At 44.9% G+C, this 21,484-nt stretch overlaps 1 protein-coding gene across 1 annotated transcript; it reads right to left on the reverse strand.

The window, feature by feature from the left end:
- Window positions 1-383: 383 nt before the first annotated feature.
- LOC141981033 (olfactory receptor 52P1-like) lies at window positions 384-1,409 on the reverse strand. Its single transcript, XM_074942848.1, has one exon. The coding sequence runs from the start codon at window positions 1,407-1,409 to the stop codon at window positions 384-386; it is 1,026 nt and encodes a 341-aa protein (XP_074798949.1).
- Between the last annotated feature and the right edge of the window lie 20,075 nt (window positions 1,410-21,484).

Genomic DNA, 21,484 nt, shown 5'->3' on the forward strand with positions numbered 1-21,484 from the left:
CCAAAACAGAGAAATCTGAACGCATTTTCTAGCTAGATTTCTTACTAACTGTACAGGAGTTGAAGGGCTTGCATCCTTGATGTGTTCCCAGCAACGGTATCACACAGACAGACAAAAGCTTCCCCCCCCCCTCCAGATTTGAAAGTACCTTGTACCTGGTTATTTTGGGTCAGGTGCCAGCGAGGTTACCTTAGCTTCTTAACCCTTTACTGGTGAAAGGATTTTCCCTCTACCAGGAGGTACAACTCGTAAGAACTGCATAGTCAAGGAAGGCTGGCTTTTTTACAGATTGTTTGTGAGCATACTCTTCCTCCATGCCAGGGGTAACTGGGGAACCATGGCACTCACAGAACTTCTGGTCTTCCTCCCAAACTGCATCCCACTTAGTGCTGGTTCACATACTCTCTGACAATTTGACAGTTCCCTGATGGACACTGCAGGCCTGAGGAGATATTGTCTCTTGTGTCTGCAGAACTTCTGCAGGTGTATTTGACTACTTTGTCACGAAGCTCTTTCGTTATGACCCCATAAATGATCGGGTTGAGCATGGGAGGGATGAGGAGATAGAGGTCAGCTAAGATGATATGAACATAGGGTGCAATGCCTTGACCAAAGTGGTGTGTAAGAATGGAGAAGAATGTAGGGGTATAATATGTCAGCATCACACAGATGTGGGCTGTGCAAGTGTTGAGGGCTTTCTGGTGGGCTTTCTGAGAGGAGATTCTGAGGACGGCCCTGATGATCAGACCATACGACATGGCAATGAGCGTCAGGTCAAACCCACTGATTACAAACATTAGCACAAAACCATATATCCTGCTGACTGTGAAGTCCCCACACACCATCTTCTCCAGAGCTATGTGCTCACATTGTGTGTGGGGGATAATGTGGTTGGCACAGAATGTCTGCTGACTCAGGAACAGGGGCAGGGGCAGAATGAAGAGAACAGCTCTTATCAAACCTGCAAGCCCTAGCTTAGCTATTTGTGCATTGCTGAGGATGGTGGCATATCTCAGAGGGTTACATATGGCAACGTAGCGATCGAAGGCCATTGTCACGAGGGTGGATGAGTGCATCACAGAAATTGTGTGGAGGAAGAACATCTGGGTGAGGCAGCCAGCCACAGTAATGCCTTTCAAATTGAACCAAAATATGCCCAGTGCCTTTGGCACAACAAAGGTAGGTGTGGCAATATCTGTAAGTGCCAGCATGCAGAGCAGCAGGTACATCGGCTTCTGCAGAGTCTGTTCCTTACTTACAACAGACAGAAGCATGACATTTCCCAACAGACTGATAATGTAGAATGTAAAGAAAGGGATGGAAATCCAGATGTGGGCAGCCTCCAGGCCAGGGATGCCCATTAGGATGAAAGTTGAAGCGTCAGAGTGGGTGAAGTTGAAAGGTGCCATGACGCGGTTGATGCATCGATACGACTCAGAAATGCTCAAGGTGCCTGTAAAGAGAGAAAAGCACAGCAAGGGGGTTACATGCTTTTTAAACAAATAATGTGGTAAATATGTTATAGTTATGAACATTCTTGGAGTCTTCTTGAGTGAGGAGTGAAGAACCACCGACGATGTCACTCCCTGCTTTCCATAGATTTAATATATGGAGGGAACCGTTTGTTTCAAAACTTGGTTTCCAGACTAGTTTGTGGGAAAATTACAGACTCCCCAAAATGGAGTCCAGAGTTATGTGGCCTGGTCACATGGCCTTTTAGAGTCATAGCATCCATTATGTATAGTCTGTCTGAAGCATTCTCAGGGAGGCTCACCAGGAGGGAGATAAGCTTCTCTAAACGCTTATTGTTTCCCCCAAAGTCTCATTGCCCTGAATAGGCCCTTCCCATCCAGCTCTCTAGACTGACACCAAGTTCCCTAGTGGGTGTTACTCACTTGTAACTACATTTGAAATACAGAGAAGTCGTCAATATTCAGAACTTCTGACAAAAATTATAAATGTATACAAATAGGATAACCATATTCAGAAAGTCATAACTTTTCCAATGACATGTTACATGACCCATCTTGCATAAACTGTATCATAATTATGCTATAATCATATCATAATATCACAGTGAACAACATGGGGTACATTGTTACAAAAAATCCAATAGCTACTTCTACCAGTGAAATGCCTGAAGTTACACAATAACAACAATTGGAAACAAAACTGAGTAAAACTCGTGACACCCAGATTGTAGTTCTGTGGCTTGCCAGGGCAAAGAGACCCTGAAACTCCCCAAATGCGCACTGTACCAAGAAAGGTCCCAAAGCTGGCCTTGGACCAACAATCACAAAGAAAAAAGTAATTTCAGCAGCACTGCCCACCTGTCCACCTACATGATGCTCTGCGACCCTATGACCTTCCCCTCTGGTGTTATCTAGCCTCGTGATCTGTTAGGGCACCCCAGTCCTTGACTCTGGTAGCCAGCCTTACCCTGCTCAGCTGTAAGAACCCCCACTCCTGGGCTATTCAGGCACAGTCTCTGGCATGTAAGCTATTCTTTGGGTTATGCAACCGAATGACACTAGCCAATATCTCCTTTCCCAGACACAACCTTACTCTTGCAGTGTGCAGGTGTGCCCGCAGGACACTGCTAGCTTATATGAGTTTGTCAGTTTAAGAAAGAAATGGAGATGCCCCAGGCTTGTTATCCCAAGGGGAGTCTCTTACACGCTTCAAACCAAACTCACTGCTTCAGGTAGAATAAACAACAAATGTATTAACTACAAAGATAGAATTTAAGTGATATTCAGTGATAGGCAAAAAGTCAGAGTGGTTACCAAAAGAAAAGAAAATGTAAGCACACAGTCTAAACTTTCAATCTTATTAGACAGGGCAACATCTAGATTAAGGATTTTTCTCACCCCACTGGATACTGCAGTCCTTAATATACAAGTTTGTTGCTTAAACCTTGGCCAATCTCCCCTGTTGGAGTCTTGCCTTCTTCTCAGTGTCTCAGTTGCTTCCAGTGAAGGTGGGGGCAGGAGAAGGGCTCAGTATGTGTTGTTAGGGGACCCAGAGGGATGGGGGGTGGCTGAGGAGCCCACCCTCCTTGGTATATGGGTAGTGGAAGAAGGTCCCTGCCCATGGGGACTGAATGCCTTCCAGGGAAAGGAGGCACTTCAGTCCCCTTGTGAGAGGTTTGAAGTAAGGGCAGCATTATGGGAAGCTGCCAGGAATCTTTCAAGTTTGGTGATGCTTCAGCAAGGGCAGCTGAAGGGTTGTAAATTAGTTAGGGGGAGTGAAAGATGATTTGGCACAACAGGGTTTACAGTCAAAAGCAGAGTTAACAGACCACCTTTAGAGACTGGACCTGGGACTTGGTCCTAGGGGAGTGGAGAGAAAGAAGGAGAAGAAAAAAAAGAGTTTCAAAGTGCAACCTGCCTTTCCACACACTTTTGTTTTTCTGAAGTTTTAATGGAGGGTACTTTGGATACCTATGTGAAATGTTTTTGGTGATTTTGGAGAAAGTATGAAGGAGGTCTGCTGTATTCCACTGGAATTTTTGGAGTAAAAGATCCATGGGCATCCACGGAGACAAATGTTTTACTGGCTCTTTGAAAAGTCTCAAGGTAAAGACAGCACAGGTTAAGGCAGCTGTGTGGCAATAGTTGTACTTGGTGGCTGAGTTCTTACAGACAAATTGCACTACCTTAAAGAACTAAATGTAGGAGTAAGTGATTTAAAGAAGTGAGTGAAAAGTTACAAATAGCTTTTGCAAAATTTGATAATACAGGGTTTGCAGGAAAGTATACATTTGGGAGTTGTGGAAATGGTGAAAGATAACAGTTATGGTGTTACAAGAGGGAAGTTTTTGTTTAATGATCAAACCCAGTTATATCACTGTAACTGTATGTGCAACTCTGTGCAGTCGCATTAGATGGAAACTTGGTAATTAAATTACCCAAGAGGGGGTCAGGTAGAGTTGCTACTCCCACCACTACGCTTCTGTCCCCAGAAGCCTTTACAGCTATTCTGAGGGAAAATAGGCCCTTTTCCCACAGAAATGGTCTATAAGGGACTGCTGCAGGCAGCAGGCAGAGAGAGAATCTGATCAAAATGATTTGACTTGGGTAATGTAATCAAAATCGCGAAAGGATGTAAGGGGTTTCTATTGGAACTTAACTTGGCTGCCCCTGGTTGTGTCTAGTTGTACAAGATGGAAGTGCAATCGAGGTAGAGTTGTGTAGGGGAGTGATCACAGTGCAGGGGATGTTGGGCAGAGGAGAATTTTGTGCGTGCGCACAGGTAGAAGAGAAGGAAAAGGGGAGGAATGATGGGAACACTGAGCCTTGGGTGGCTCTGGGGGATCAGATTGTTGCTTTGGTGGGTGTGCATGAAAACTCTGTGGGCATGGGAGGCAGTTACACCTTGTGTAAAATTAATATGGCTAATATAATGTTATGGAGGTTAAACTATATGGAAGGAATGTGCATTTTCCCAGGATGTACGCAGTATGTATTGGAGAAGGGGTAAAAGAAATGCGAACAAAACATGGTACTTAATTAGAATCCCATTAGGGCTCCAAAAGGGGCCACAATAGGTTGTGATTTCTTTTTCAGATCTCTGTGTGTTTTGGAGCAGGAGATGAAAGTGGAAAGAAAATCAGAACTCTAGTGGAAGTGGAATGTTTCCCTTTTAAGACAGTCTCTGAGTTGCTTACAGCTTTGGATCCAGAAGTAAGCTAGTAAGCCTCTGTGTAAATGCAAATTACCTAGCCGATTAGCACAAAGGAACTGCAAATAATGAATACATCTGGTCAGCAAACAAGTTACTAGAAGACTCAGATTATGGCCCTCCAGGAAAGGGAGGTGAAAAAACAAGTCAAACCTGAAAATCAGGGGGACAGGTTAACCTGAATGGGTGGGTGGGTGTGTGGGGGAAATGGGAACAGGGAATGGGGGTAAGGAAACCCGGAATCATGTTTTGCTAAAGGGGGAAATGGGAACAGGGAATGGGGATGGGGAAATTGGAATCATGTTTGGCTAAGGGCAGGAATGGGAACAGGGACACAGGTGTAAGACACTGTGGTGTCAGAGCTGGGAAGGGGGAAACTAAGGAAGGAAACTGGAATCATGCTTGCTGGAAGTTCACCCCAATAAACAGGGAATTGTTCACACCTTTGGACTTCGGGTATTGTTGCTCTCTGTTCATGCAAGAAGGACCAGGAAAGTAAGTGGGTGAAGGAATAAGCCCCCTAACATGTGTCCACTCTGTCTGTTTTATACCCTCAGTCCATGTGCTTGGGGGGCACAAGTCCAGGCATGTCTGGGGGGCATTGCTGAGTCTCTCCAAGCAAGGTTGAGCAATTCCCTTTGTGGGGCCTCGTGCACGTGAGTCATTGCATTGGAGCTCCCTTGCTGGACAAGGGCCCTTGATGGGTTGTTTGACACCCTGCCCCACTATTGGTCACTTTCCTTGTTGTTGCCTCTGGAGAGCTAATATCTGACTTATTCCCCAACTTACAGCATGTTTTAGTGACCGCCATACAACACCATTCTCCTAACTCCATGTACGTTAATGATGCACATGTATGGACAGAGACATGACTTTCAGCAGATCATAACCTTTCCCCTGAGACCTTACAAGGCATGCGTCATATGTAAAATCATGTTTATATGAAAATGAGGACTATGGCGGTTACACTACGCTCCCCGATGATAGAGAATGTCTCACCTCCCCCCTTAGTTTACTACAAGAGGGTTAGTCACCGACTAGCTCAAAGGCAGGGTGTGTTATAGTTCTCTTGGCACCCAGCCTTCAAGGCCCTGAGGTGGTGTCCCTCAGTTTCCCCATTCAGACACTGCAAACCAGGTTTCTCTGCTATGATCAGATTTAAATCTCTTTGCAGCTATTAACTATGAACTAGACTTACCATAAGGTTGAACATCAGTCATAAAATTCTTATCCCAAAACTTGACATTCATACCTTTTTTTTTATCATAGATGGGTGCTTACAAGTATCTTTATACTACCACGCCCTCTGTTCAGATATTGTAGTGTGAGATTAGTTTGTTCATTACCCATGGTGTCCTTTGACTCTCTCCCAAGTAATCAGTCTATGGCTCGTCTTTCCTTCCAGTGTTCCCGTCTGTGTGGGCTCTTACTTTAATCATGTTTCTGGAATTTTGGTGCCTCAGGGTCTGGCAAGATAGTTTTTTCAGGGGGATCCTGCACATTGGCTGGCCCTTGGCCCCCTTTCCCTAGAGAACAGTGATCCGAGCTCTATGGGCTAAGTGTGTTTACCCTTGGATAAGACGCACCTTGTTCCCAGCAGCTTTCCCATGACACTTTCTGTGTCTCACCAGCATGGGGGAAGACACGCCCTTCTCTGTCAGTTGGGCCATTTGTATTCTCACAAACTACCACCTGGCAAATTCCTGGTCTCAATTCCTCCATTATCACAGGTGTTGGAGCTGCATCTAGATGTAAAGAAACACAGGTATTTTCCAAAAGAACATATCAGAGATAGGTTTCAGAGTAACAGCTGTGTTAGTCTGTATTCGCAAAAAGAAAAGGAGTCCTTGTGGCACCTTAGAGACTAACCAATTTATTTGAGCATAAGCTTTCGTGAGCTACAGCTCACTTCATCGGATGCATCCAATGAAATGAGCTGTAGCTCACGAAAGCTTATGCTCAAATAAATTGGTTAGTCTCTAAGGTGCCACAAGTATCAGAGATAGCATCCTGAAAAACTGGGACCTGGATTAGGGTAACCTCTGCCACCCCTTTCTCTGTCCCTTAGAAGTCAGCTGTGGGACTGCTCCCCTCCAGGAAGCCAGTTACACAGTTCCCTCTCAAAACCTGGGTCACCGGCTGTCAGGGTTCCCTCCCTACTCTGAGCTCTGGGGTACAGATGTGGAGTCCCGCATGAAATACCCCTTAAGCGTATTTCTACCAGCATAAGTGAAAACTTCCCAAGGCACAAATTGTTCCCTTGTCCTTGGACAGTATTGCTGCCACCACCAAGTGATTTAAACAAAAATCCAGGAAAAAGGGCCACCTGGAGTCCTTGTTTCCCCAAAATATTCCCTGGAAACCCCTTCATCCCCTTTCCTGGGAGGCTTGAGAAAAATATATTAAGCGATTGGTTACAAAGTGAGCACAGAGCAAACCCCTGGCTTTTTAGGACCCTGAAAATCAATCTGGTTCTTAAAAGAAGAACTTTGTTATTATTTTTTTTTTAAAAAGTAAAAGAATCACACCTGGAAAATCAGGATGGAAGGTAACTTTACAGAGTAAATAAAAAAAATAAAACACAGATGATTCCCGTCTGCGCTCAGCTTCAAAGTTACAAAAAACAAGAATAAAACTCCCTCTTAGCAGATGGAAAATTCACAATCTAAAACAAAAGATAACAAAGGCATTTCCCTGCCTTTACTTACAATTTCTGTAATTGTAATGTATCATTTCAGGTATCTTTTCAGGAGATGATTTACCAGCTTGGTCTCTGTCTCTCTCTGTGCCCAGAGAGGAAACACACAAAGAGAGCACAGACAAAAACTCTTCCCCCAACCCCAGATTTGAAAGTATCTTCTTTCCTTATTGGTCCAGTTGGCCAGGTGCCAACCAGATTATCGAAAGTTCTTAACCCCTTACAGGTTAAGGGACTCTGTACCTCTGGACAGGAGGGATTTTATGTTACCGCATACATCAAGGTTGTTACGCTTCCCTTTATATTTATGACACAGGCTGAGTAGCTGAGTACCTGGGTTCACAGATGATGATACAGCCTTCCTTCTAGTGTCCTCGGCATTATGCCCCAAGTGACGAGTGGGGAGCCATTCCTCTACCCCCACTATTCCTTCCCCTAATTCCTCCTCTGGGTCCCCTCCTAAGACACATTTCTCTGTGCTCCGTAGGAAGTGATCTTTCTTTTGTTCAGCTGCAAAACTCTGCCAGTTAACAGCTGGGACAGTTTCCTTACTCACTGACAACATCTCCCATGCCTCTGTGACTGAAGGCATGTTGCCTAGTCTCAGCCCCGTCCCATACTTGGAAGCATCCTGCTTCCCTGTGTTACAGAGTGACAGGCATCCTCACTCACCTCAGTGGTTTCTGAGATTCCCTGCCCCTTCTCCAGGCTCCCTCTGGGACACATTTCTCTATGCCCCCTAGAGTTCGTCTCTGGTTCAGCTGTGACCTGCTGGAAGATAAGAACCTGGACAGTTCTCTCCCTGACAGGTATTACACCCCTATCCCTTCCTGATGTGATGTTACCTCCAGCTTGAGTGCAGGAGTTGGTCTCAACCACCCTCCTGCCTGGAAGCATGTGGCTTCCCGCTGCTGCAGAAGAATCAAAGAGACTCTCTCCCTTTCTCTCAGCAGTTTCTGAGACCTTAATCTTTCCCTCGGGTCCCAGGATAAAACTCCCTCCTGCGGCAGGCAAATACTTTAAGCTGAGCTGCACAGAAAAAACATGACCAAGGAGCAGGTCGATGAAGAGGTGTTCCATTACCCCACAGTCGAAACACTTTCCAGACCTTCCCACACCACAATGATTTTACCTAATGGTATGAGGAATCTGCTTTCGCCCACCCTCACAATCTTGGCCATTTGGCCAGGTTGCATACTGGCCTTTGAGGCCACACTCTGCTTCATCAGAGAGATCCGGGCCCCTATATCCCTCTGCTCCAAGTACTTCCTGCCATCCGTTTGGAGAGCGTTAACATGGTCCATGTCTGGTTCTGCAGAGGCTAATCTCACAAAACCAATATGATTATTTTTTTGTTGCTTGGGGAGTTTCTCTGGTGAGGACAGCAGAGCTAACATGAGCTATTGGTTGCCTGCTTCCTCCTAGCACAGGGCATTTATTCCTCAGGTGATCAGTGGAATTAAACTGATAGCACCTTTTGAGCTCTTCTGCTTTTACAGGAGATTTGGGATGGGGGGTTAGAGGAATGTTTTTGGGTCAGAAAATGTTTAGGCTCCCAACCCCGTACTGTCTTCCCAAGGGCAAAATGGGATCCTCCCTTCCCACCAGTTGTAAACCCCTCTTTCTGTGACCTGCCCTCAATAGACACCTGAGTCTAATCAAAATCATCACCTAAAAAAGCCATCTCAGCCCCAGACTTTACATCTTTGTCCCACAGACACTGCTTTACTTCAGCCATACATATGTTGCGGAAATGCTCTTGAGCGAAAAGTCCAAGCATTCCTTCAAAACTTGCCACCTCTTTACCTCTCACCCATTTTCCCAAAAAATCTTTCACGTTCTTTACATATTCCCCATTACTCATCCCAATACCCCTCCTAAGATTCCTAAATTTAACTCTATATGTTTCAGGGTTAATCTGAAAACTTCGCAAAACAGTATCTTTAAATTTACAGTAGTCTCTAAAGCATCTTCGTTAGGCATTCCATTGAATACATTTGGAGCTTTGCCAGTAAATTTTGCAATCAGGGTAGGAGCTCTCTTACCAGCAGGGATTTCATGTATCACACACAGCCTGTCGAAGGCAGTCAGATATTCAGCAATATCGTCCTCCTGACTGTCTACAGGACATGAGTGTTCCCATTTGTGGATTTTTGGAGTGATGGGAGTCACTTGGCTCAGGGGCCCCTGGTTCTGCTTCTTTATCAAGTCCAGTTGGTGTTTTCACTTTCTCTCTCTCTCTTTCTTCCTGCCCTCTCTCTCTCTCTCTTTCTTTTTCTTCCATAGCCCTTTGGTGTGCAACCTTTTCTTCTTTGAGCCTCATTGCTGCCTGCCATGTTTGAAACTTGCCGTAGTTTCCCTTCTCTGCTGCTTCCAGTTTTGCCAGCTCTAGTTTTGTAGCTCCAGCGTTGGTAGTCATTTTTCTGCTTTCTTGTGCTTAATTCCCTCATTGAAATTAAACAAACAGAAAATGACAAAACAGTGCCTCCTCCTGACTGTCCTTAGCCACTGCACGTTCTCACAGGACGAAGGATGGTCCAGACGGGGACGGTGTCAGAGAAAATCTGCTACAGTGTGATCTGTTATAGAGCTTATTCCTTCACTCTCCCACTTCCCTGCTCCTTCTCTCATGAACAGAGAGCAACAATACCCGAAGTCCGAAGGTGCAAACAATTAGTTGTTTATTGGGGTGAACTTCCAGCAAGCTTAAATACAAGTTCCTTTTTCCTTATTTTCAAATCCCAACTAACTTCCTGTTTCCCTCTCATTTATATAGTAATATTCTTAGCTATACCTTAACCAATCATTCTACTGAAATGTAACTAAACAATCCTAACATATTGTAACATGATTAGCTAACCAATTATATCCCACCACCTTAATTAGTTTACACCCAGCAAAATAAAATATACAGCAGACAGAAACAATCACAGAACCAGACAGAGACCATGCCAATAAACAATAGCAAAGTGGGAACTATAATGACAAAACAATACAGAAGTGAGGATTTCACAACTACATCTATAAAGACATAAGAGTTTCCCAGCTGTGTCTATTGATAAGTGAGTTCTTACCAGACAGAAAACTATCAACCTCAATTTCCTTTTACATCTTCTAGGCGCTTCCCTTTCTCTGGAGGTGATAGGCACTAGCAGGACAGGATTGTATCCTAACAGCCCAATAACACCTTCTTTCAATGTGACTATTTTGGAATGTGAGGATGTGACCAGTCGCTTCCCAGCTTATGGCTGCTTCTGCTGCTTAGCCAAAGGTCTTAGCCTAAGAACAGGGCCTCGGACTGTCTCAGTAGGAGAAGGAACTTACACTGGCAGACAGTGATTTTGATTCTTTCTTTTCTACCTCTAACTAGCCAAGTGATAAGAATACACCTAAATTCTTAAAGTACAGGCCTTTGCAGAGAGGCCTGAATATCTATATCCTAACATGATCCACTTTACATTCCAGGCTGAGACACCTCCCGGATGCAGGAGGCCTCATGACACCTCTTTGGGCTGTGCATTGGGGAGGACGTCCATTTCCCATTTTTCATAATTTCAGGACTCCAAGTCACTCTGATCTGGATACTGCATGTCCTGCTGTCCCATCCCCAGGCCCCCACACACTGTATGTTTCTGGACCTCCCCCGGGGACATTTGCAACACCACCTCTAAGCCAGAAACGTGCTTTTAATTTTACTGCCTTTTGTGTTTCTCATCCTCTCCAGAAACAGAGATGCGGGGGCTCAGAGAGAGCAGACCCCTCTGCCCCCTTGAAAAAAAATGTTATCCTAATTGTTTTGAAGGTTTAAGCCTGTGAGTTTGAGATATCAGCAACTTTTCTGTCAGTTCTTCTTGGGTCCTAAGAAGCTCACGCGTCCTTAGAGGCCACAGGAGAGCTCCACATGAAGTCACTGGAGACTCAGTGCCGATTTAATTCAGGGCATTTATTTAAGTCACTACATGTGGATTATGGAGGAACTCCTGGATCCGCTGGGAATTTGGCCTTTGATCTCAAAGGGGACCAGATTCACCCTGAGTGTTTAACTTTTGGCTCCCGGCAGTGAAAATCACAGCTTTGGGTCCTGCTGCAGAAAGTGCGATTCTGTTAGGGTGCTGAAAGAGTCAGAGGGGAAACCACCAATTCCTGGGGTGTTCTGAGACCGGGAATGAAAGTTGCGAATTTCAAAACACAGGGGCCCTGATTTTGCTCTCAGAGAGGCCAGTGTCAATCTGGAGTGACCTAGTGAAGGCAGAATGAGAGAGCAGAATATTGCCAGTGTGTGGCCCATTCTTTTTGTGAACACCCTGGTTCACAGATACCACCGCAGAGGCTTTGGCTGCATTTCCTAACAGGGCAGTTACGTTGATACATTGGAAAACTTGAGCGAACCAGAGGAAAAAACCACACAGCACAAAAAAAGGCAGTTACTGAGACAGATAGAAGGACACAGTAAGAGACAAGGAACTAAATTTAAAATGCAATATTTGTCTAAACTCTTTCCAATACATTTGTAGTTCCAATTTGACCAGGTAAATCCCATGGTGTTTCTGACAGTACTAAACAACTCAAGTCACCCTGCTGGTGAATTCCTGCCCAGTTGGTTCTTGACTTGAACCCTGGAACCCTTCCTGAGCCCTCAGCACTAACCTTAATGCAGAAACAGGCAAGTCACCGCAATCCCGCTCAGTGGAGAAAGGAAATCTCCTTACGGCTACTGCAAGGCAGAGGCTTGAGAAACAGTGTGTGAATGTCACATGGCTGACACTTCACATGCTGCACAGCGACCTTTATGATCCCCCTGAACACTCCCCGCGAACTGTCAGGTTGGCCAGGACTCCTGTAGAATTCCCTGGACTCTGTGAGCAGCGGGAAAAGCAGAAAATAGACCCTAGAGAACTTCAGCCTGAGAGCCCCCCCCAGGAGTGAAGAAATGATTTGCCAATAACAGGGGCTCAGATTTACAGAGCAAAATGCAGTTTGCAAGCGGTTCAGTGCAGCAAATGGTGATAGGTTTCTTTCCTGTGTGTAGTGCAAGGCCACCTGCACTCTGTGGGAACGCTGCCACAAGATTGGGGGCCAAAAACACATTTTACTTGATGGTAGCATTGTACCGCTGCCCATGCAGTTGTAATAGCCATTCCATTTGCCTCTGAAAAATCAGTGCCACCCTGCAGAGACCAAATTACATGATCCTGAACTGATGCAAGCTGAAATGTGTGTAAAAGGGTTTCTTCTCCCAGGATTCTGACATCAATGGTATTTGCCAGTGGCCCTTGGGAGGTGTTAACTTGTTTTATGTCTGACAGCTACCAACTGTTTTAATGGTTAATCTACTCTCTGCATCAGGGAGGCATCACATTTCACTTCTTTGTTGACCTTTCACAGATTAGTGCAGAAATGGGTTATGATATCCTGGGTCAGAGCTAGTCCAATGGGACTTCTCCACTGACTGCGTGATTCCTTCCTCTCTTCCCGTGCTAAAATGACCCTGCTTCAGTGAGAACATGGGTGAGAACATGTTGGTACAGGAATCAAAGAACTGCTACATGTGGATCTCCTGTATGGGCTACTGTCCCTACCCCCATACTTGCGTCATAGGTGCCTTGAGGCCAAATTTGAGGTCCAGAGGTATAAGACGGATGGGTTGTCACCCCTGGGGTGCAGTCTGGGAGCCATGAGAATTGCTGCACCCCTCTAATCACCCAACTGGGCTGGCCCTGTTTCACACTGCTTTGCTGGTGATTCAGCCTCTCCAGACCCTGTGATCACCGACACTAGAGCAGATGATGCCACACACTGAAACAGAGCTACCTGAGAGTTTAGCTAACCTCCTAAGTATAAACAGCAGACACCAGCCGATTTCTCGGTTTTGTTTCCAATTGTTGTTGAATGTTATTTACATAACTTCAGACATTTCACTGGTGGAAAGAACCACTGATCTTTGCACCTCAGTTGTTTCAATCTCCCACCATATCCTGGACCCGCTGTCTGAACTCTCCTTCCCCATCCCAGGCTGCCTTTCTTCCAACAGCATGCTGGTTGCCAGTGTCTTCTCCATACTGCCCAGTCATCTGTGGCTTCCACAACCTCCAAGTTGCCCCACGCTCCCCACAGCTCTTCCTCTGCAGAGTGTAAGGTCCCTGCGATCACACCTGCTCCCTTGGCTGGGAGGAGTAACACACTGGTCAGAAATCTCACACACAGGTGGCAAATGCCAAGGAACCTATGCTGCTTCTCTTGTTACACCAATACACAGTACATGGTGTTTCAAGGACTGCTGCTCAGGAACAACTCACAGGCTGAGAATTATGCACATTATATAATGAGAGCAGGCAATTCTGGGACATGTAAGGGCGTAGATCAATACAGCTGCCACATGCAGGAACCACTGGTAGCTGAATGAAAGAGTGGGCCACTGTGAGACAGATGTTAAACCCAGGATGCTCTGGGACGATTTGCTAGCCAGCTCTGTTAGTTATGAATGGTGAGGGTTGTACATTCATCCTTAGTGCAAAGATTTTATTGGGTGAAGTTATTATTTTTCTCACCTAAAACTTTTATCCATGCAGCGCCTTATGGAATCCCTCAACTTCATGAAATACACACCGAGTGTAACATTTCCAAGGCAGAGCAGTCACCTGATAATTATGGTTAACTTCAACATAGTCATGAATAGAAAATTGTTCCAATGATTAATTAACTCACACCATTTAAAATGTACACTTTATTTCCAATCAGAAATTCTTTAACTCCGATTTGCAGCCATTGGATCATGTTACACCTCTCAGAGTAGCAGCCATGTTAGTCTGTCTCCGCAAAAAGAAAAGGAGGACTTGTGGCACCTTAGAGACTAACAAATTGATTGGAGCATAAGCTTATCATGAAAGCTTATCGCAAAAGTTTATGATCAAATTAATTTGTTAGTCTCTAAGGTGTCACCAGTCCTCCTTTTCTTTTTGCTGTAACACCTCAGTATGCTAGCCTGAAAAGCCTATTATTCCATGCTAGTTCCCAGTGTATGTCGTTTCCGACAGTTATCAAGTCACCCCTTAACCATCTTGGTTAAACTGAACAGATGAAGATCTTTGAGTCTATCACTAGAAGGCATGTTTTCTAATTTGTACTAATTCTTGTGACCCTTCTCTGCACACTCTTCGGTAGATAAACATCCAGTTTTAACTGGGGACACCACAACTAGACAGAGGATTCAAGAAGCAGCCACACCAGTGCCAAATACAAAGGTAAAATAACTTCTCTAACTCTCCTTGAGATTCCAGTGGTTATCATCCAAGGACCACATTGGCTCTTTCGGCCACAGGGTCACACTGGAAATTCATGTTTAGCTAATTAGTCCTTCTTACCAACCAATACAGATTGCTCTGAATCAGTGAGCTGTCTTCTTTACTATTTACAATCCCCCCAATTTTTTGTCATCTGCAAACATCATTGATATTCAGGCATGAGAAAGTTTAGCAGCTGAGTTGCTAACACATGTTTCTTCTTACATTTGCCTGTTAACATCTGTAACTTATGCCTCAGACAAAGCTGGGTGCTTGCAAGAAAGTGTCTCACCAAAAGAAACAAGGGAGGTGTCAGGGTTCCCTCCCCACTTTGAACTGTGAGGTACAGATGTTGGGACCAGCATGAAAGCCCCTTTAGCTTATTCTTACCATTTTAGGTTAAAACCTGGTATGCTGCCAGTACCAAGCGATTTAACAAAGAATCAGGGAAGAGCCCACTTGGAGACGTCTTTCCCCAAAATATCCCCCCAAGCCCTTACACCCCCTTTCCTGGGAGGCTTGAGAATAAACAAGATGAGCACAAACCAGCCTTGATGTTTAAGACCCAAAAAACCAAATCAGATTCTTAAAAAACAGAATTTTGTTGGAAGAACAAAAACAGATAAGGGAATTACTCTGTAAGATCAGAATGGAAGATAATCTCACAGGCAGTCAGATTCAAACCATAGAGAATCCCTCTAGGCAAAACCTTAAGTTACAAAAAGACACAAAAACAGGAATATACATTTCCTCCAGCACAGCGAATTTCACAAGCCAAAACAAAGAAAACCTAATGCATTTTCTAGCTAGATTACTTACTAACTTTACAGGAGTTGGAGGACTTGCATCCTTGATCTGTTCCCAGCAAAGGTATTACACAGACAGACCAAAGCCTTTTCCCCTCTCCAGATTTGAAAGTATCTTGTCCCCTCATTGGTCATTTTGGGTCAGGTGCCAGCCAGGTTACCTGAGCTTCTTAACCCTTTACAGGTAAAAGGACTTTGCCTCTGGCCAGGAGGGATTTTATAGCACTGTATGCAGAAAGGTGGTTACCCTTCCCTTTATATTTATGACAGGAGGTAACAGATGTGCAGACCTGTAGCCCTAAACACCAATAGCCTTGTGGCCTTCCTGCCCATTCTGTTGAGCACAAAGTCATAACTTAGCCAGATTATATCTGTTTCTTTGGGGGAAACTTGGCTCCTTTCCAACATAGGAATGGCATTGTGGATCAGACCTATGGTTCATCTAGTCCAGTTTCCTCTCTCTGATACTGAAAGCCCCAGGTGCTGCAGAAGAAGGGGTAAGACACCAAGTAATAGGTGGATAGGGGGATGACTTATCCATCCTGAATGTGTCATCCTAATACCTAACAGCTGGAGATAGGCTTGTGCCCTAAAGCATGTTTGAGTGTAGGCTTTCCAAAATATGTCTTTAGCTGTAAATATTGTAACTGGCTAATTTCACTATCCAGGTAAATGTCCAAATCCTTCCTGATTCTCACTTAGCCCATGGCCTCAACTACCTCTTGCTGCAACGAGTTCCTCAGTTTAATTAGGCATTGAGTCAAGAGAGCACTCTTTTTTTATTAGTTTTGAATTTGCCATGTTTCACTTTCATTGAATGTCCTCTTGATCTTGTGTTTGGAGTCATGGAGAACACATTCTCAATCTACTCTCTACCAGGCAGTATTTTAGAGATTTTCACATCTCCCCTCTAATTGATCTCTTTTGTAAGGTAACAATCCCAGTCTTTTTACCCTTTCTCCATCTGAGAGCTTCCTCAGGCCCTTGAGCCTACTTATTGCCCTTGCCTGAACCCCTCTAGTTCTGCAATATCCACTGTGAGTACGGTTCTCAGTACTACACAGAGGAGTATAGAGGAGGGTGAAACATTGCCTGACTGATCTCATGGCATTGTATTTTCTGTATGGTTTCCCATCCCTCTCCTCCTGGATGCCAATGTTTTTCTTAGACTTTAAAGTTCATCTGCCATTATGCTGCCCATTCACTTGGCTTGGTTAGCTCTCTCTGAGGACTTCTCTGGACTTGACTAGGACCTAAATAATCTTGTGACATCTGCATATGTTGCCACATCACTGCTCAACACCCCCTTTCTAGATTGGTAGTAAGTATAAAACATTTGCCATAGAGTTTGTTATAAATTGTTTAAACCCCCCACCCCCCTCCCACTACCCACTTCCTGTCCTTCACAGGCACCTTGATCATTTCTGACCCTGATTGACACATGATGGCAGTTTTCAACCTCACACACTTTGACGCTTCAGCATTCTTTCTAATGGGCATCCCTTTAGAAAGAATTGACTAGCATCAATGAATGCAATTGACTAGCATCAATGAATGCAATTAGAAATAAATAATATAATAATAAAAAAGGAGTACTTGTGGCACCTTAGAGACTAAACAATTTATTTGAGCATAAGCTTTCGTGAGCTACAGCTCACTTCATCATGAAAGCTTATGTTCAAATAAATTGGTTAGTCTCTAAGGTGCCACAAGTACTCCTTTTCTTTTTGTGAATACAGACTAACACGGCTGTTACTCTGAAACCTAATATAATAATGTTATTGTTGTTTTTACACAACATAAGTTTCGGACTCCCTTGGGGCAAGGGAATTTTTAACAACATAATTTGCTATTTTTTCTTTGAAACACCTGCCACCTATCAACCAGGATTCAAGGACGAGTACTGGGGGTTTGATTTTGAATTTGATTGTCATCTCATAGATTTGTAGGTTTTGTGGAAAAACTCCTTCTGGGGCTTGTAGCTTTCTTTTCTTTTCTTTTCTAAATCAGATCTATGCTAGGTATCTAACAAAAGGTTTCTTTTGTTACTTGATGTATAGACCAATGCATTTATTATAAAAAAACCCTTTGTTTCAAGAAAGAGATTGGGCTACTTTAGGTTAGTTTTTAAGTGATTTGGGGCTATTAAAGCAGTAAAATGCGGCAAACCTGATGCAGTAACTCAAGCTGAGCTGGAGGCAGAGCAGCAGCAGCCATAAAAAGAAAGGTCCAGAGAAGGAGCCCTTAAGGCAGAACTGGGCTGAGGTCACAGACGCAGCACTCAGCCCTGTTGTATCCTTGGGAGCAGCAGTTGAGGAAGAAATCACTTGAGACACAGAGAGCTGCGAGCCGTGAAAGCAGCCATTTATTTTCCATACCCTGAACTAACCGAACCAGCCCAAACTGGCTGGGCTATCCCCATATCATCTAACTCAGTTGCCATAGCAACAACAAGCTGCTATTACCATGACAACCAAATACACAACATATTCCTCCCCCCTTTATAAAAACATCCCCTAAATAAAACAAACACTAAACTAGAGAAGGAGGGTAGACTGCCTCCATTCCCGGCTAAACCCCGGGGATTATTTTGCCCCATAACCGTGGGTTCACCCTAGCTAAAGATCCAGCCATTGGAGTGTTGTCCCCTTGCTGATTTCAAAGCTTGTTTCATTTTCTGCACAAATCTTTCAGCTAATCCATTGGTGGATGGATGATATGGTGCTGAAGTGATGTGGTGTATCCCATTTGCCTGCATAAAATTTTGAAACTCCTGAGAGATGAACTGCGGTCTGTTGTCACTCGCAAGTTGTTCTGGCAGACCAAAACAACTAAAGAGTCCCCGTAGTTTTTGGATAGTACTCTCTGCAGTAGTGGACTGCATTCTGGAGACTTCTGGCCATTTAGAATGGGCATCTACCAACACTAAGAACATGCTTCCTTCAAGGGGGCCAGCAAAGTCAACATGAATACGTTGCCACGGGTTTTTAGGTCAGTCCCATGGGTGTAGCCGCACCCACTGGGGTGCATTCCTGACACCCTGACATGACATACAAGCTCTTGCTTTCTCTTCCACTAGCACTGTCCAATCTCTTCCAATAGCACTGTCCAATCCAGGCCACCAGAAATAGCTTCCTGCAATTTCCTTCATTCGCACTACTCCACAGTGACCAGAATGTAGCTGTTCTAACATCTGTGATCTCAGTGGTGGTGGGATAATGACACGTCTCCCCCACAACAAACAACCAGATTGGATCGATAACTCCGTCCTCCTGGACATGTAGGTAGGAAGGTCCGGTGAGACCGGAGAGGTTCGTCGAGATTTTCCATGCATCACCAGGTCCATAATTTGGGACAATACTGGGTCAACGCGAGTTGCCTTCTTTATCTGAGTAGCAGTGATGGGTGTATTCTCTAGATGTTCAAAGTAGAAGACTTCCTTTTGGGCAGTATCTTGATGTTTGACTGGCAAAGGCAACCTTGAGAGACCATCCGCATTGCCCAGCAGAGTGGATTTCCGAAATTTGATTTCATACCTGTGCGCTGAAAGTAACAATGCACAACGTTGCATACGACTAGCAGCTACTGGGGGAATGCCTGGGTAGAGACCCTCAGCATCAATGATGTGTCCCAAATATTCAGCAGAGGGCTGGAAGAATTCACACTTGTCTTTGTGGACTCGTAGGCCATACTCTTCCACTCTTTGTAGGGTAACCTCTAAATTCTTTAAGTGATCCTCTTCATTCCTTCCAGTGACCAGGATGTCATCCAGATAGCACTGAACTCCTGGCAAGCCACACAAGATCTGGTCCAGAGCCCTGTGGAACAGGGTGGGAGCAGACATTAAGGGTAGGCGACAGTATCGATAAAGCCCCTTATGAGTCACAATAGTCAACAGCTCTTGGGGCTTTTCATCGATATGCATCTGTAAATACCCTTGACTCAGATCAATCTTACTGAAGTTTTGTCCCCCAGCCAGGCCTGCGAAGAGGTCATCGATGCGGGGAAGCAGGTATTGCTCTGCACACAACACTGTGTTGACAGTGAACTTAAAATCACCACAAATCCAGAGGGAGCCATCTTTCTTCACTATTGGAATGATAGGAGTGGCCCATGGACTATGGGTAACTGGTATTAGGACTCCAGTGGTGACCAGGCGCTCCAAGTCCTCTTCAACTTTCGGCCTGACGGCAACTGGAACAGTTCAGGCTTTCAGATATTTTGGTTGACTGTCAGGTTTCATGTTCAGTGTGACAGTGATTCCCTTCATACTTCCCAGATCCTCTCCAAAAACAGCAGCATGTTTCCTTAGTATAGCGGTCAGACCGGTTTCTTCTTTCGTCATTCGGTGCACTTCTGCCCAGTTCAGCTGAATCTTCCCAAGCCAGGACCTACCCATTAATCCTGGATAATTACCTCTCATCACAAACAGTGGCAATTCAGCAGCCTGTCCTTTGAGCTCCACCTTAACATCGATAGTGCCCAACATGGGCACAGCTTCTCCCGTATACGTCTTCAGAACATCTTTTGTTGCCTTAAACGGAAGATGCTGTATCTTTTCTTTATACACAGTCTCAGAGACTAGCGAGACGGCTGCACCGGTGTCCAGTTCCTTGCATATAGGTTTGCCATCCAACAACGGGATTACCCAGTATTCATGTGAGCCCACTGACAAAGACAAAACATGGAGTAGCTCTTCATCTTGCAATGAGGTATCACCTTGGTCATCCTCGGTCTGCTCTAGAGTATACGGGTTCCCCTTTTTGGTCTGCCAGACCACAGGCCTCTTTTTCTTTTGCTTACAGGCACACTCAAAGTGTCCCTTTTTGCCACAGTGTTGACACACCAGGTCCTTACACCAGAATTGTGATGCCTGGTGACCCGGCTACCCACAGTGGCAACATTCCTGACTCTGCACAGTTTTGTGGGTAGGTTCTTGTGACACTTTATGCACCCTAGGGGATGCACCAATGGATTGTGCCTCCTTTGTAGCCAGTTCCATGGAGAAGGCAACATCCACAGCCTTCCGTAAGGGAAACTGAGCCGCTGTCAATACGCTCTTCCGTATAGCTTCACTCTGCAGGCCACACAGTAACCTGTCACGCAGGGCATCATTTAACATCTCCTTAAATTCACAGTGTTTTGCTAGCCTTTTTAAAGTTGCTACAAATTGTACAACTGTTTCTTCTTCTTTTTGGCCTCTTTTGTGGAACCTCTATCCTTCAGCAATTACCAGTGGTTTGGAGGAAAAATGGGACGCCAGGATTTCCGCAATGTCACTGTAAGATTTGGTCTCAGGCTTAATAGGGTGTAGTAAGCTGTGTAGCAGGGAGTAGGTTTTAGCTCCCACAACATTTAAGAATAATGGCACCTTCTTCTCTGCTGTAATGTCATTTGCAAGAACAAAAAGCTCAAAATGCTCAGTATACACATGCCACTGCACTACAGTCTCCTCAAAAGGTTCCAGTGGCCCTGTAAGTGTAGCCATGGTTTTAATTTAGTTTAGTTTAGTTTAGTTTAGGCACAGTCAGTGCCAACAAGCCAGCACAGTCAGTGCAAACAAGCCAGTTCTCACCCCCTTCCAAGAGCTAAAATATTTTGGTAGGATTTTTTGTTTGTTTGTTTGCCTTGACTTCTACTTCCTTCTGTGGCTGGGGCAGCACAGGGATCCCATTCTCGTCGCCACTTTGTTGTATCCTTGGGGGCAGCAGTTTAGGAAGAAATCACTTGAGACACAGAGAGATGTGAGCCGTGAAAGCAGCCATTTATTTTCCACACACTGAACTAACCAAACCAGCCCAAACTGGCTGGGCTATCCCCTAATAATCTAACTCAGTTGCCATAGCAACAACAAGGAGCTATTAGCATGACAACGAAACACACAAGAAGCCAGAAGAGTGGAAGGCAGCAGTGCTGAGGCAGAGCTGGGGAGCTGCAGCTGGAGCAGACCAGAACCGGGAGCTGGATCCGCACAAACCAGATGCACCAACGGGGAGCCACGGCTGAGCTACAGTAGG

The sequence above is a fragment of the Natator depressus genome, chromosome 1 (assembly GCF_965152275.1).
Source record: "Natator depressus isolate rNatDep1 chromosome 1, rNatDep2.hap1, whole genome shotgun sequence".
Taxonomy (NCBI): Eukaryota; Metazoa; Chordata; order Testudines; family Cheloniidae; genus Natator; species Natator depressus.

What these genes read in the sequence shown, in the direction of transcription:
- LOC141981033 (XM_074942848.1), bottom strand. Translation starts at nt 1,409, where the DNA reads ATGGCACCTTTCAACTTCACCCACTCTGACGCTTCAACTTTCATCCTA.